The sequence below is a fragment of the Poecile atricapillus genome, chromosome 3 (genome assembly GCF_030490865.1).
Source record: "Poecile atricapillus isolate bPoeAtr1 chromosome 3, bPoeAtr1.hap1, whole genome shotgun sequence".
Classification (NCBI taxonomy): Eukaryota; Metazoa; Chordata; class Aves; order Passeriformes; family Paridae; genus Poecile; species Poecile atricapillus.
This window is the reverse complement of record NC_081251.1, coordinates 105,147,188-105,162,203: the sequence shown is the minus strand read 5'-3', so window position 1 is coordinate 105,162,203 and position 15,016 is coordinate 105,147,188. Positions and strand designations below refer to the sequence as shown.

General features: G+C 45.7%; 1 protein-coding gene across 1 annotated transcript; it reads right to left on the bottom strand.

Annotated features, from left to right (window-relative positions):
- Nucleotides 1-334: 334 nt before the first annotated feature.
- POLR1B (RNA polymerase I subunit B) lies at nt 335-14,656 on the bottom strand. The gene is made up of 15 exons (XM_058834667.1): nt 14,429-14,656; nt 14,184-14,351; nt 12,099-12,245; nt 11,115-11,247; nt 9,960-10,096; nt 9,266-9,489; nt 8,341-8,512; nt 7,297-7,468; nt 6,212-6,493; nt 5,504-5,637; nt 4,887-5,057; nt 4,144-4,300; nt 3,327-3,523; nt 2,679-2,932; nt 335-1,866 (listed from the first exon to the last, which is right to left on the bottom strand). Exons 1-15 carry the CDS (start codon nt 14,570-14,572, stop codon nt 987-989), a joined length of 3,372 nt encoding a protein of 1,123 aa, XP_058690650.1. The 5' UTR covers nt 14,573-14,656; the 3' UTR covers nt 335-986.
- Nucleotides 14,657-15,016: the final 360 nt, after the last annotated feature.

The following is a 15,016-nucleotide window of genomic DNA, read 5'->3' as shown; positions in this document are numbered from 1 at the left end:
CCTTCCCGGTCGCGCCACAGAGCGAGTCCCGGCCCCGAGGGTGCCGGCCCCTCCGCGCCTCGCCCCCGGGGACACCCCCACAGCCTCCCGCCCGCCAAGGCCCGGGAGCACCCCCGCCCCAGCACGGCGCTGCCGGCAGGGGAAGAAAAAACTACACAAGAACTCTAGGCACGCAGGGTACGGCTGCTCCCGGGGCACACGCTCTGCCACGCGAGCGCTGGGGCGGGCAGAGGGGAACGGAGGACGCCTGGGAAAGAGGGGGGTGGCAGCTGCTGTGGACTTAGGGGGAGGATAAACTCCAGTCCTACGATATCCATGCTGCACATTCACGAGCCAGGCTGGAAATGCCTCTGCTTTATTCTTCTTCAGACAAATGCTCCAAAACAAACCCCAAACCCCAGCACCACTCAGCTTGGTGACACTGAACACTTCCAGGACACACCTGGCAGGGGAACCTTGGCTACTTGCAGTCAAGGCTGTGGCTTCACACAGCAGAACTTTGTGCCACCTTCTTTATGACTCAAGGCACATGCATTGAACAAAACATGTACAGTAACTTTAACGTGAACACATTGTTAAGGCATATGTTTTTCAAAGATTTTTCTTGAAAAAAAACAACCAAAAATATTTTTTGTAATTTCCAGCATTCACTTCATGATGTTTTATGACCTCTTCAAACCTAGTTTCAGCCTGCACTCAAAGAACCCCATCACTCTCAACCCAGGAGCTTGGGTGGAGCAGCAATATTGCATGATTTTTATACACATCTCAATAGCTGGTGATCCTTTAGATAGTCCAAACAAACCAACAGAGACATCTTTCATTGCCCTACAGCTTGGCAACCACCCTGTCACAATACAAACATCAAATTAATCTTGAATTCTTTTGAAGAACCTGAGAACTGATTTAATACCTGAAACTCAGGGATAAGGACAAGACTTGATACACGCCTCCTCCCTCCAACTATCACCCTGCCAAGGACCAAGCTACTCCACATTGAGCTTTGTTTTTATGTTCATGGCTGCCAGCTCAGCCACAAAGTAGCGGAAGACATGGGGCACAGGGACAACCTCGATGGTGTCCACCTGGCTGCAGAGGGAGCAGGAATACCTCCTGCTGCTGGTCACAGAGGATTGGGACAGTTTCTCCAGCACAGGGGATGTCAGGCTGCCGCAGCTTGTGCACACATAGGCTACGGAGCCGTCAGAGCAGTTGAACAGGCGATCCTGCAGCAGGAAGGACGTGCCATGGGCCAGCAGAGCATCCCGCTCCATCTCGCCGAAGCGGATCCCACCTTCCACATTCCTGCCCTTGACAGGCTGGTTGGTGACAGCATCTCGGGGCCCCGTGGTCCTCACCTGGAACTTGTCAGAGACCATGTGGCGTAGGCGCTGGTAGTACACCACGCCCACGAAGATCTCTGCCTCCAGCTCCACCCCACTGATGCCGCTGTACATCTTCTCTGTCCCAAAGAAGTTGTAACCCGCACTCGCTAAAGTCTCACCGAAGTATTTCAGAGCAGACTTCTTCTCGGTGAAGGTGAAGGGAGTGGCATCATAGGAGACCCCATGTAGGGCTGCTGACTTCCCCGCCATGCTCTCAATTAACATCCCAATGGTCATGCGGGAGGGAAAGCCGTGAGGGTTGAAGAGGATGTCTGGAACCATCCCGTTCTCTGTGAAGGGCATGTCCTCGACGGGCCAGAGCTGGCTTAGGATACCTTTCTGTCCGTGACGGCTGGCAAATTTGTCTCCAACAGTGGGATTTCGGGGAACCCTCACAGTGATGCAAGCCTTCTTGAACTTCCCAGTGCCACGGTCATTGCTGCACAACCTAACGTTGTCCACAATGCCCACTTCCTTACTCCTGTGTGGGAATCATAGCGAAGGTGTCAGGTTTGCTAATGGATTTTAGTTTTGAAAGGAAAATGAAACAAAAAACCTAAACCACTTATCAAATGCCTTGGGACAGCTGAGAAACACCACCATTCTTCAAAGTACTACTCAGTAGTGAGGGAACTTGGGCTAAGAATCAGGGCAAGGAAGCAATACAAAGGCATCTTCCAAGTGCCATTCAGGTACCACTTTCAGGCAATCAGCTAATGTGCCACCCATGATTTAAAATAAAGATTTCAACTTGGTTCATCTGTATCACACTTTGTATCTGATAACTGCACCCCACTGCCATTTCCACTGTATTAAGGCAGCAGCCCCTTTCCCTGCCACCAATAAATTTACACCATACTGATGGGATCCTAAAATAAAGAACCTGATTTCGGTTCTTCGGTCGAGAGGGAAGTTCAAAACAGAAAGGGAGGGCAAAGTGTGAGCTTTGACAAGTGCCTTGTTCAGGGGTGTGCTCCTTCTCCCAGTGAGCCCTCAGCCTGACATTCCATGTACCAGGGGTCTGCTGCAGGCTTAACTGTTACCATGTCCACATACAACCAGCACAGGCAAATCACTGAAGAAATATCCTCTTGGGATAAGCCAGCTCTGAAGCACACACTAGCTTAGAGAAAAGATGTGATACATGCCTGGGAGTCACCTAAAGCATGAACTTCATGCTTTCTGCGATGCCATGGATACTATTATGTGAGGAGAAAAGGGAACATCTGCAGGGAAAGGGCCAGCTGCTCTCCCCACAGGGTGAGCAGGGACAGGAGTGACAGGCTGACTTACGGATAGTACACAGTGAAGGTCTCCCCTGTGTTGAGGTTCATGAAGCTGTAGAAGGGGTCCCCAGGCTGCAGGATAGACCCAACAAAAGGCAGTCCATCAGCATCCAGCTTCTCCCCAGCATTTGGATCGTTAGGCCTGATGCCAAATACTAAATTATCGCCTGCCCTGCTGGCTTTAAGGGAAAGGTCAATGCTCTCCACCTTGATAACACTTCCATAAGCAAATCCTCTCTGCCAGGAAGATTTATTTACAATCTAAAAAGGAGAAACAAAAACCTATTAAAGACTTGCTGAAAATTTCAAAAAGGAAAATAGTTACAAAGGTAAGCATCAGATCAAAATGGGAACATTGTCTTTTTAAAGCCTCCCAGTAAGTCACCATTACAAAAAGCTCAAGTCTCATGTAACTCCAGTATTGTTCAAAGCTGGAAGGCCACTGCCTTGGACAAATGAAGCTCTGCTCTACTCCCAGCACCTCCAGCATTGCCTGCTGTAACAGCACAACCACCATGCTGCTGAATCTGCCCAAAAAGCGTGAGGACCAGCAGAGATAGAAAGTGGGGTTTTCATCTGAATATCACACCTACTCCCAGTGCCCCATGTCAACTTCCTTCAGAGGACAGCAGGATTTTTCCTTCTGGTGCCTTACCATTGCATCTTCCATGTCATAGCCACTGTAGGAGATGACAGCCACGATGGAGTTGGTGCCAACAGGATAGCTATCCATCCCATAATAGTCATACATGCTGGGTCTCACCAGAGGGCTCTGGGGGGTGTGCAGGTGGTACAGCTTGTTATCCGAGCGATCCTTGTAGTTGTAAACAGGAAACCCCATGGTCTGCTTTCCTGGAGGGAAGGAAGGAAACCTGGGATTTATTTCTCTGTGTATCTTGTTAAGAAAAAAGCTGGAAATACTTACTAATTTAGAGGGATTATCAATCTTAAACCCCTTGGAATTTAGTAATTGCTCTAAGCCTGGCTATAATTTTTCTATGAACAACAATACTCAATTCCTTTCACAGCATTTCATAAGGATTACATCTAATTTTGTTTTCTTTTCTGAAGATTTGTTTTCTTTTCTTAAGTTTCAAAATCCCCACTAAAGATGGTGTGGTGTTTCTGGTTTTGCTTACTTGGGAAGTTTTTGTTTTTTTTGTGTGTGTGGTTTTTTGCTTTGTCATTTTTGGGGAGATGTATGTGTGTCTTCTCCCCAGTGTTTCCCAGAGTGAAGCCCATGTTACGTATTTCCAGGCCAAAAAGCATTTGCTTCTGCAGCATCAATATCCTGGCAAGGGAACTGAATTTTGAACAGTCATATTGCTACTTGAAGAAAAGTATAAGAAAGAGGCAGTGTTTTAAGGACACCTTTGTGATAATACTGTCAGAAATTCAATGCACCAGAGGTGTTAATGAAGTGCTAATCCCCTTGCCCAGGGTCTTGCAGCATTGGGTACTACAGTGCTTACCCATCTGGCACTGGTACATGTTCCGTGGACTTTGGTTGTGGTCGGAGAAGGGAATGAGATTGGCCACCACGCTTAGAATACTGTGAGGGAAGAGTTCCTGGTGAGTGGTCACTCCAGGCACCACCTCTGACTCCATTGTTGCCACGTTCATGAAGATCTGCAAACATCAAATTGGATAATGCTTGTTCACTTCCTTCTTTTAAAGGGAAGGCAAAAAACCAAAGCTGTCTCCGATGGCTTTCTATCCATTCCAGTTTGAGCTGTGATTGTTGTCTGCACTGTAGTGTATTAGCAAACAAATCAGACAGCTGGGAAACCACTATCACGGATTAGCTGCAAGGGAAGAGAGCCTGAAATACAGAACTGCAGTAATGTGTCTCCTTTCTGTCTCCCATGTTAACAGTAAAGTGGATGAGCTCCCCAGCAATCCACTGCTTGGCTGCCCAGGGGCCATTTGGTGAATGTGATGTAGCACAAGATGACATGGTACACACAACACAGCAATCCTTCGCCTCAAGTCTTCACAGAGTTAATACTGAGAGAAGATTTGAAGACCTTAAAAAGATCTTTACAGTTCAGCTATGATATTTACCAGAAATCAATTTGCAGGAGTGAAAAACCCCCTTTTGTCACCTATTCTAGCTCTTCAACATAAGCCTCATCCTCAGCTCCTTTCATAAATATTTTCCAAATCTATTTTTGATGCCAGATACCTCCGCAACATGGGAATATGCAAATCCCACCTGTTCCAGAGTCCCAATCCATTCATTCCTTCCATAGGACAGGTTCTTGACAGGCCGCACCATCCGGCAAGGGTTAGTGAAAATGAACAGCCCAGGATACAAGCTGGGTTTTCCTGTCATTGGGATAAGGACCACTTCTGCCCGTGCAGGAAATCTCTGCTCTTGTGTTATCTGTTGGTGCAAAGAAATAACAATCTAGAAACACAAACCAAGTTTAACTAAACTGCATTCGCTTGGTCACACAATGAAAATGTCAACCACAGATGTAGCCACTAATAAAAAGCTGTGGACAAGAGTTCTTAGAAATACTTTCAGAAAAACCTCCAGCTCCAAAAAAAAGACAGAATATGTCTTATCTTACCTTCTCCAAGCAAAGGTTCTTTCAGAAATTGTAACTTCATAAACCAACACATGAAACACATGAATAAAAAAAAAAGGTAACACAAAAGCACACTCCAGTACTAATACACAACCAAAAATAACTTACTGGGTCAGATTAAAAAAAAAAATAAAAGAAAGAAAGAAATGGATGCCTAAGAAATTCTAAACATTCCTATTTTTGACCACTGCATGTTGAAGATGTTTAGCTAAGAAACATTTCAAACAAGACAACAAACCTTGAAATGGCGGAGGGTTTCTGCAATCTCAGGAGCCAACTCCCTCTCTACCCAGCCCACCACGGAGCCATCCAGCACAACTCTGTAGCACTCTGAGTAAGGCTGGCTTGGAGCTGCATCAATGGGGGTGACACCTGTTGGAAGAGGAGGGTTGATGGAAGGAACAGCCAAAAAAAAGCAAACAAAACACAGAAGTTATTTCTGCACTTCTCAGCTCACACCAAGAAACTTTCTGAGACATAAAAAAATTCTTGGCAAAGCCATAGACAGGTTCAATGAAAAATTAAAAGCATTTACAGCTTAGAATGTCATTCCTCTCCCCATTTTTCTGACTAAAATAAAGATTGTCATTCACAAGTGAACTGCAGTTCAACTCAAGTAATTACAATGTTACCACTTAGTCCAGTTTCTCAGAGCTGTGAGAAATACCTTGTGCAATTCCTTGTCCTTCAGGGAACATGCTCACACTACAGCACACAGCTGAGAGACACCGACATTGAATTTTACAGGCTGATGTGCCTGTACAAGCAATGTGTTATTAACCACTAAGCAGGAGTCCAGTATGTACAGGTCGAACTTGACTTCACCTTCTCAACTGAGCAGTGTTCTGTGATGCTGTGTGGAGAACCTTTCCCAGTTATGGGGCTGCAGGGCAGGGAGGTGAGAAAGGAGAACACATCACTGAACCACCAGGCCAGTGAAACATACCCAGGGAACATAACAAAGGTGGAATGTCTGTCACGGGCACCATCTCGGTGACAATTTCACACAGAGCTGTCATGTGGTTCATCAGCCCACAGGGCTCTCCATCTGGGGTGTCCACAGGGCACAGGAATCCCCAGGATTCGGGCAGGAGCTTGCGGACAGTCGTGGTTCTCATCTGGGAAAACGCTGCCCCTCTGTGTATGCAGCGGAAGTGGGAGAGGTAGCGGATGAAGTTCAGCTTGTCCCCCACCACACAGAGACCACTGTCCTGCAACATGCCCAGCCCTAGGGAAGAAAGGTGAGATTTATGTCAGGACCTCATCCAGCTTGACCAAATACAGATGATGTTACAAGACAGCTTCTTATTTTTCACTGACAACCCCTAAAGATGCTCACACTGGATCCCAACAGGGGAGGTGCACGTGTACAGGCAACTCAGTGACCTGTAAGAGACCTAGAGACTTTAAATTCCAAGCTATTTGTTAAAATCTAGCTCCTTTTACAAACATGTGGATGCAATTGCCAGTGAGGTGACTAAGAATTTGCAGCTGGTATGTTTTACCAAAATTCTGCAGGTTTTTCATCTAATTTGATTTTCTAGTGGGCACTCCATTACAACACTGTCATACTGGACACTTCAGGGAAACATCGGATAAATCTGAATATACATCAGCAAACCAGTTTCTCTCCATTTAAGCTCACATGACTAAGTGAAGTTCTAATTAAAAAATGCCCCTTCTCTGTCTTACATTGCACCTTCTAGGAAGAAACAATCTTTGGGAAAGCAAATCAAATTATGGTCACTGTTTTGGACAATGCTAAATTTAATTTCAGTTATTCATCTGGGCAGAGGCTTTGCTTTCATAACTAACCTGTTCTATACCATGCACAATGCCTATGCTTGTGCATAAATCTTGCCTTTTTCCTCAACAATCCCTTTCTTCAAACCCCTTTTAGCAATTCAGTTACAGTGTACAATGCCTGCCTACAAGCAGTTGTTTCCAGTTAAGAGCTCAATTTTACATTGTTTCTCATTCTGTTTTATAGGAAAGAAAGGAAAAAAAGGCATCTTAAGCCTGCAGATTTACCTGTTTTAGACCGCAGGTTACCAGTTGCAAGCAGATACTCAAATGGCTTGGTGAAGTCTGGTGCCATGCCAAATGCCTTCACCAGGCTGTCTGCATTTAGGTTGATATTTGCCTTTTCCGCTTTTTTCTCCAAAACAAACCTAACAGATTGCAGCCAGGTTTCAAGCCTCTCCTACGGTTTAAAAGTGAGAGATTTAAAATTAAGACAGGACAGGAAAGGCTTGAATTAGAACATCAGTTCTAATATAGCACATCAGCTGCACATGCTACAGAACTCCTCTAAAATTAGCAAGATGGACAACTTTTAAGGAACTGACAGTTTTCCAGACTTATTTCCAACACTGGCTTCATTCTATCAAGATGCTGATGGTATATGTCAACACAGAACTAAAAGGAAAACACCCACCCAACAGCTTGGCAATCACTTCCACCCAGAATGGTGATGAATCTGGCAAATGAAGTACAATAACAAAATTTCATAAAGAACAGACAAAACCCAAATCAGAAATTGTACCTAATCTGACCACAAGGATAACTCTGCATACAGTGTACACTGTGTCTACTGTATGCTTTAGACTATTGAGGATCTTAGGATTAAAAAAAAAAAAAAGGGCTGTTAACTCAGTCCCCTGCTGATCTGACAGCAAGGGCTAGGCAGGAAAGCAACTTTTTCTGGTTCCTGGTAGCTGCTCTATATAGCACTAAAATGCTTCCCCAAGTTCACTTTAAAGCCACTCAAGTAGCAGGGAGTTTTTTTACAGTCTTTCAACAAAACAATGCTAAAGAAAATTCCGGCTAAATTAAAAAAGAAAGATTAAAGAATTATGTAATAACTCAGGGAAGTATCTTATTTGGGGATGAGAACTACTATTCCACAGTGAATTTCATGGGACATAACTACTCTCCTCACAGCCTCCTAAAATGATGTATCCCTATAAATTGAATTGGAATATATCAGTAATAAGTTACCTGTTTAAGTAAAAAGCATGTTTTTAACTTTCTGATCTGTAAAATACTTTTAAGATGTGGGAGCTGTGACCTCACCTTTAAGAACATAAGGAAAAGCTGTCCTGGGGTAAGCACCTCGTGATTCATGAGACTGTCTGGATTATCCTCCATGCACTCTCCTTTGGCAAAAGTATAGAGCTTCTGGGTCATCATACAGAGCAGGTAGAACTTCTCAGTTCTATTGGTCAGGTGAATGCAGATACAATTGCTGAAGGAAGAGAAAGAAGGAGGACAACCACCATGATCTCTTCATGCTAGCTTCATGTCCTTCAAGTTTCTCCTAAATAATTGTAAACCATTTTTTAAAATAAAAAAGCCTAAACAACAAGGCTTAGGGCAAGATAAACAAGGCAAGTAGATGTAAACTACAAAATATTTCTGTTAGCACTATCAGTGTCCTGCCACAGAAACTCCAAATCTCCACTGCTATCAAGCCATGTATGGAAAACTGTGGGCTGAGCAACAGCCTAGCACAAACAAAAAAGGAAAACCATACCTAATTCCTAGAGATGGAGGAAGAGCAAACACCTACTTTACCAGAAAAATGAATTTTTTAGTTGAATGCCTGCTACACTGACAGTCTTAAAGCAAATTCTTCCTCTGCTTTCTAACTTATTTAATGAAAGAAGAATGCTTTTATGCTTTTTTATGCTTTTTTAACAGATAAAAAATTATTCAGAGTTGACAGAGATTGTGTGAAACTGGTAATAAACCGCAGTATTTCTGTTCAACAAATGTATCCTCAAGCAGTCACAGAGATAGCTTTAACCTTCTCTTCCTCAACCTTTGTGTTTTTCATCAATGACATCACAAAAATTCCATTTAAATAAAAACTGTCACCCTCTTGTGAAACTATTTTGAGAATACTTGTGTCAAACCATTAGAATACATATAATCATAATACTCTCACATATGCCTATAAATTCAACACAATGACACTGGATCACATCCACATACAGACCTCAGAATGAAATCTGCAGCCTGTTCATTGCTGTACCACTCAGGCAGGTTGAGTTTCACTCTGAAGCTCTTTCCCAGGTAATCCAGGACGTTTTGCTGTGTCAAACAGCCGGCATCCACCACTGCTCTCATCATCTCAGTAACACAGTTCACATAAAAGGTGTCATCTTCCCTTCCTTTCACCAACTCTTCAAAAATCTGGTAGTCTGGGAAGTTAACTAATGCCTGAGAGACAGAAGTTTATCAGAACAGAAAAATAAGGTTGTAACAACATCTGTCTACAAAATACAACTGAAGAACTAAGGCACCCCATGATTTAGGTTTTCAGTGCTCTAGAAATGCCCTTCCACAATGAAAACTGCAAAATGCTGTGCAGTTGAGATGCTTAGAGAGTAATGCAGGGGATATTCATACACTGTTAATGATCTCCATTCAGACCATTCATTAGAAAAAAACCCACAAAACCATGAGGGTGTGACTCTCCCCTCATCTCTTGTCCCTGCAGTAACTTTCTCTGCTGCAGACTGTTTGACTGCAGTGTTACACAGTTAGGGTCACCTTTCTCCAATCAGAATAGGAAGGCTGACTGAAAATACTCCAAGTGGAATTAGCTTCTTCTCATTACTTAAAATAAAAATGCTTTGCAAAACTTCTGTATTTATTCAATGTAGAAACCAGAAGCACTCACTGCTTACCTTCAGAGCAAATCCCAAGGGGAGGAAGAACAACTCTTTGCGAAAAATGAAATTCACCATGACACAGCCATTTTCCAAGTAGTGAAGGTTCATATTTATTGCACTATGCTCATCCTTGACACAGTGCATCACCACCCCTGCAAAAATCACATCAGCATAAGCTGCACTAAACCAAGTGGATGCATCACTGTGTCATGTCCAAAGGGGTGTGAGACAATTCATGAGAGAAACTTTGGTACTTGATGGCTGAGAACAGGAGGCAGATCGCTCACGACAGTGTCAGTTTCAAATAAACACACCAGCTCAACTCAGCCCTTAGCTAAAGAGGGCTGTGCCTCAAGACAGCTAGCACATTTGCTGAGGCTTGGAAGATGCAGAAAGTTCTTAAAGAAAGCCCCAGCCTCAACTATCCTGTTTGTAACCTTCAGTTGTAGGATATAGAAACACACAAGTATAGTTCCTAATTCCACTCTTATCTCTGTGTTTGGGTGGCAGTGCTGCAGCAGTGTTTCCTGGTCCTGTTCCATGCTATTCACTGCAGGACAAAGACAAATAAAACAAAAAAGGACCATCTAATCTGGCACTGCCTTGAAATAAACTAGTGTGGAACTACAGTGTGTGCTCAAGCACCATGGTCCAGGCAAATCATCAACTAGCAACACCCGACTTTAAAATGCTATTTAACATTTTCTGGCTTAATTAAATTTTAAACTGGTTTTGCTGACTATACACGACAAAGGGAAGGTGCAGCCATGCACCACAATTTTACTCTGCTTCACGGATATTAAATCTGCCTCCACGAAGTATTGACAAAATCAGTGAAATGAGTTCAGTGGATTACACTGACTTGTACTGAACGTGGGGTTTTAGTCACACTGTCCACAGGACAAAAGGTGACAAGAACTGTAAAGCCTGGAATAAAATCTCACTCCCCACAGGTAGCTCAGACAGACAGCTCCCACAAGGCAAGTCCCTGCTTCTTGCTTATACCATCATGGTGGTGTATTTACCCTTTATTCGTATGTGCAGCAAAAAATATTAACATTACACAAGAACTGTAACAAAACAAACTACCAAAATTCAGCCACAGATGATCACTCCTGTTTGTCCTCCAGCAGTTGTTAGTAGGATGCTGCAGGAAACTGCTGAGCTTACCATACTCTGTGAAACCAGGGCCCCTGTTTTTCCACTTGTGTCTTGTCATCGCAAGCGGGAAGTTTCGCCTGGGCATAATCAGCATCCTGATTACTTTTTCTAATCCATTGATTATAAAGTAGCCTCCCATTTCCTGGCAGGAGAAGAAAAATCATTTTAATATACTTAGAAACTCAGAACCAGCATTGTGAGTAAAAGAAAAAAAAATGCCTGTATTGTACATGAAAACCAAACATTTAATGGGAAATAGCAAGACATGATTCAGCACTCCTTAGCAGGGACTTAGGAAGTCTAAATGTAGCAGTGTGCAAGGAAAAGAATGCATGCTCCACAACTTATGAGGAAGAAAAAACCTTTGTGATCAGTGGAACATCTCTGAACAGCTGACATTAACTTTTTAAAATATACTCCAAAGTTGTCATTTTGAGTTTACAAACCAGAAGGATTTTCAGAGCAAAAGATGTTTGTCTGGTCACATACAAGCTTAATTTTCTGATTTTCTTTTGTGGTTTTCTCTCTCTTTTTCTGTGAGTTCAAAATGCAGCACTAAATAATTCTGTACTCAAATACAGACAGCTAACATGCTACGGGGAAGACAGGGAAAAAGCTGCAGAAGACAATTGGGAATGGAAATGTCTCTTTCAGGGCCTGTTCTCCAAATCTTTCTCTCTGCAGAGTCCCCTTCACAGCACTCTCAGCTGCTGTGTAGCAGCCGAGAGGTTCTGTACCAAAACTGTAGATACTGACACCAAGCAGATCGCTCAGTTCAACAACAGCCACAGCTGCAAACTTCTCAAGCTGCTTTATCAAGCTCCCATAAACAATCTGCTTTCAAGAGAAAATGGGAAGTCAAACTTGATACAAAATATAAATGTTGAAGCCACTTGAAACAAAATACAAATGTTCAAGCCCACAAAGAGAAGATGACCTGAGGGGCTGCTCAGGTAAAACACAGACTTTCCTGACCCTCAAAATCCCCGTTACCTCTTCCTCCTCATGGTGCTGCATAAGGTCTTGTGGAGAAAAACCACAGAGGTTGCACAATTTGGACTTCACCATGATTGGAATATACCCTAATGGCTGTTTGATAGTCCCTTGTGGCATGTCATTCACTGACCAGCTGATGTCGGCCTAAAACGATACAACACCAACAGTAAGCAAATTAAGTTGCTCTTTTATTATTTCCTGCTATATTACCTGACCCTTTCTTACAACCACAAGCAGTTGAACAGACTCGTATCACTGTAAAATGGTAGTAATAATAAAAAGAGACAGTAGATACATGCATAAAGATTACACTCTGGGGAACAGTCAACGTGGGTTTACAGAAGAAAATCATACAAGTCTAGAGTCAGGTAAAGAAGCTGCTGTGTGAGCCAACAGGGTTGGTCTGGCCTCCTTTGCCTTTCACACCCTTCAACAGAGCAGCCTAAATAAAAAAAGGCAGCCACAGGATAGGAAAGGAAACGCCAGGAGGTAACAGTTAGAAGCAAAAGAAGAGAGCAAGTGTTCGCTGAAAAGACATCCACACTACAGGCCTGACAAAATCTTTCCTTTCTTCATTTAGCATGTTCATGAGTGATCTGAAAAGCAAAAAAGAAACGCATGCAGGAAAGAAAATTTATTAACAAGTTCTGGCAGTGGGTCTGCAGGAAGACTGTAGGAGCAAATAATCCTAACTTTTTGTGCAGAATGATGGGCTTTGAAAGATCTGCTATCCTGCAGGGAAAAAACACTGGAACTGCAACACAGGAACATGGGTTCAACACCTGGCAGCAGCTAAAAGGAGTAAACTGAGTCTCAGAAATTACTGGAAAAGGGAAGTTAAATGCTACTGTGCTCCTTTAAATCGATGGGGTAGCCTTACACAGGGACTGCTGCAGTCTGTTCTACACCTGAAGTGATGATTAAGAGTCTACAGCTGCTCAGCAGAATGGGGGTCACATCTTACCCTGAGGGAGGGATATGGAGGTAAAGGAGCACGGTGGAAACAGGGAATGATTACTGACTGTTTTCAGCTGTGCCTGGGCAAGGACAGAGAGAGGTTAACCTGTCCCAGCAGAAGGCAGTGCCTTCTCACACAAGGCACAGCAAACTGTTCTAACAGCTCCAAGAATTCAAAAAATAATTAAACATACAGACAATGGGGGGGGGGGGCAGGGAAAGACGGGAAATAGTTCAGGTAAGAAAAATAAAATCAGCTCTAGCTCAGGAAAATCTAAATTTGACTGGGAATACAGCTATGAACAACCTGCACCGCCCCACTTACATTTTCAGATAAGGTACTGCACTTAGAGCAGCTTTTATCACAGTAAGGTGTACAGCTTCAGAGAAATAATAATAATAATAAAAAAAAACAACAAAAAAGAAAACAAGCAAAATCCTGAAATTCCAAGTAAGCATTCCCTTGCAGCAGGTGCCTCACATAAGCAATCAGCTCAGACATAACTACACCATTTTAATAGAAAACAGCAATGTGCAATCCTTTCACACTGCAAAGGAAAATACTTGCTGGGGATGCTTCCTCTCTAGGCAAATTTCAAAGCGCATCAGGAAAACCAGGAACCTATGAACAGGAGAGATTTATAAACTTCTGTATGGCAGCAACGCTGCTTTTGAAACCTGGATTCCTGCAGAAACAAGATCTGGATGATGCCGCTCTCTGGGATGACATGGGTCTCCATCCAAGGTCTTACAACCTGACTGGCTGCTTGCAGAAAGAGAAGCGTGACACGGGAAAGAAGGGCAGCGGGTCCGGGACCACTGACAAGCTTCATGTGCGGGGGAAAAACAGCGAGGCCACTTATCACCAACACCCCAGAGCCCACGCGGGGCAGCACTCCCTGAACACCCCGTGAGACCGGTGAGCCGGGAAGGGGCCTTTAACCACGGCACAGGGTCGGGACAGGGACAGGCGTGAGCGGGGCCCGGCCGGGACAGGGACAGGAGAGTGCGGGGCCCGGCCGGGACAGGAGAGTGCGGGGCCCGGCCGGGACAGGGACAGGGGAGTGCGGGGCCCGGCCGGGACAGGGACAGGAGAGTGCGGGGCGGAGGGGCAATGGCACTTACGGTGATCCTGCCGCGGTAGGTGCTGCGGAGCCCGCGGCACTCAGCCGGGAACACCCTCCTCTCCTGGCACACCGTCCCGGCCGGCACGGCGGGAGGGGCGATGGACACCCCGACCAGCACCAGCGCCAGCCGCTTGTCTTTCAGCGCGAACTCCACCGGGGGCACATCCTGCAATGGCACCGGGTTAGCGCGGCGGGGACGGGGGAGGTACCGGCCCCGCGGCCCCCGCTCCGCGCCCCCCGCACCTGCACGGCGCGATAGACGCCCTCGCTGACGGCGTAGTTGAAGGACTCGATGTGGGCGGCGGTGAGGTCGCGCTGGGTCGTGCCACGTCGCGGCGGCCGCAGGCGGTGCGGGTCCGGGCGCGGCTCCGTCCCGGTGCCCGCCATGGCGCGCGCTCCTCCTCACGGGAAGCGGCGCGCGGGGACCGCCGCGTGCGGGGCTCGCGCCGCCTCCCGCGCCTCCCGCGCGTGCGCTCCGCAGCCGGCCCCGCCCCTCCCCGCGGCCACTCCTGTCCCCAAATCCCGCCCTGCAGCTCCGGCCCCCCGAGCTCCGCTCCGCCCGACTGCCACTGCCAGCTCCCGGGCACCCCCTGCATCCGTGTCACCCGTGTCCCTCCCCCCGCCCAGCCACGTGCGCCCCAGGAACAGGAGCCTGGATATCCAGCCATCCCCATCACTCTCTGCTACTTCCGCACGCCTGGAATCCCGAGCAACCCCGCTATTCCCCAGCTCCCCCCGCTGCCGGGACAGCCCAGGGCGTGATGCCAGTTCCCGGGTCCTGGGGACTTGACACCCCAGGGACCCGCTGCCCCAAGGAAACACCACAGGCTG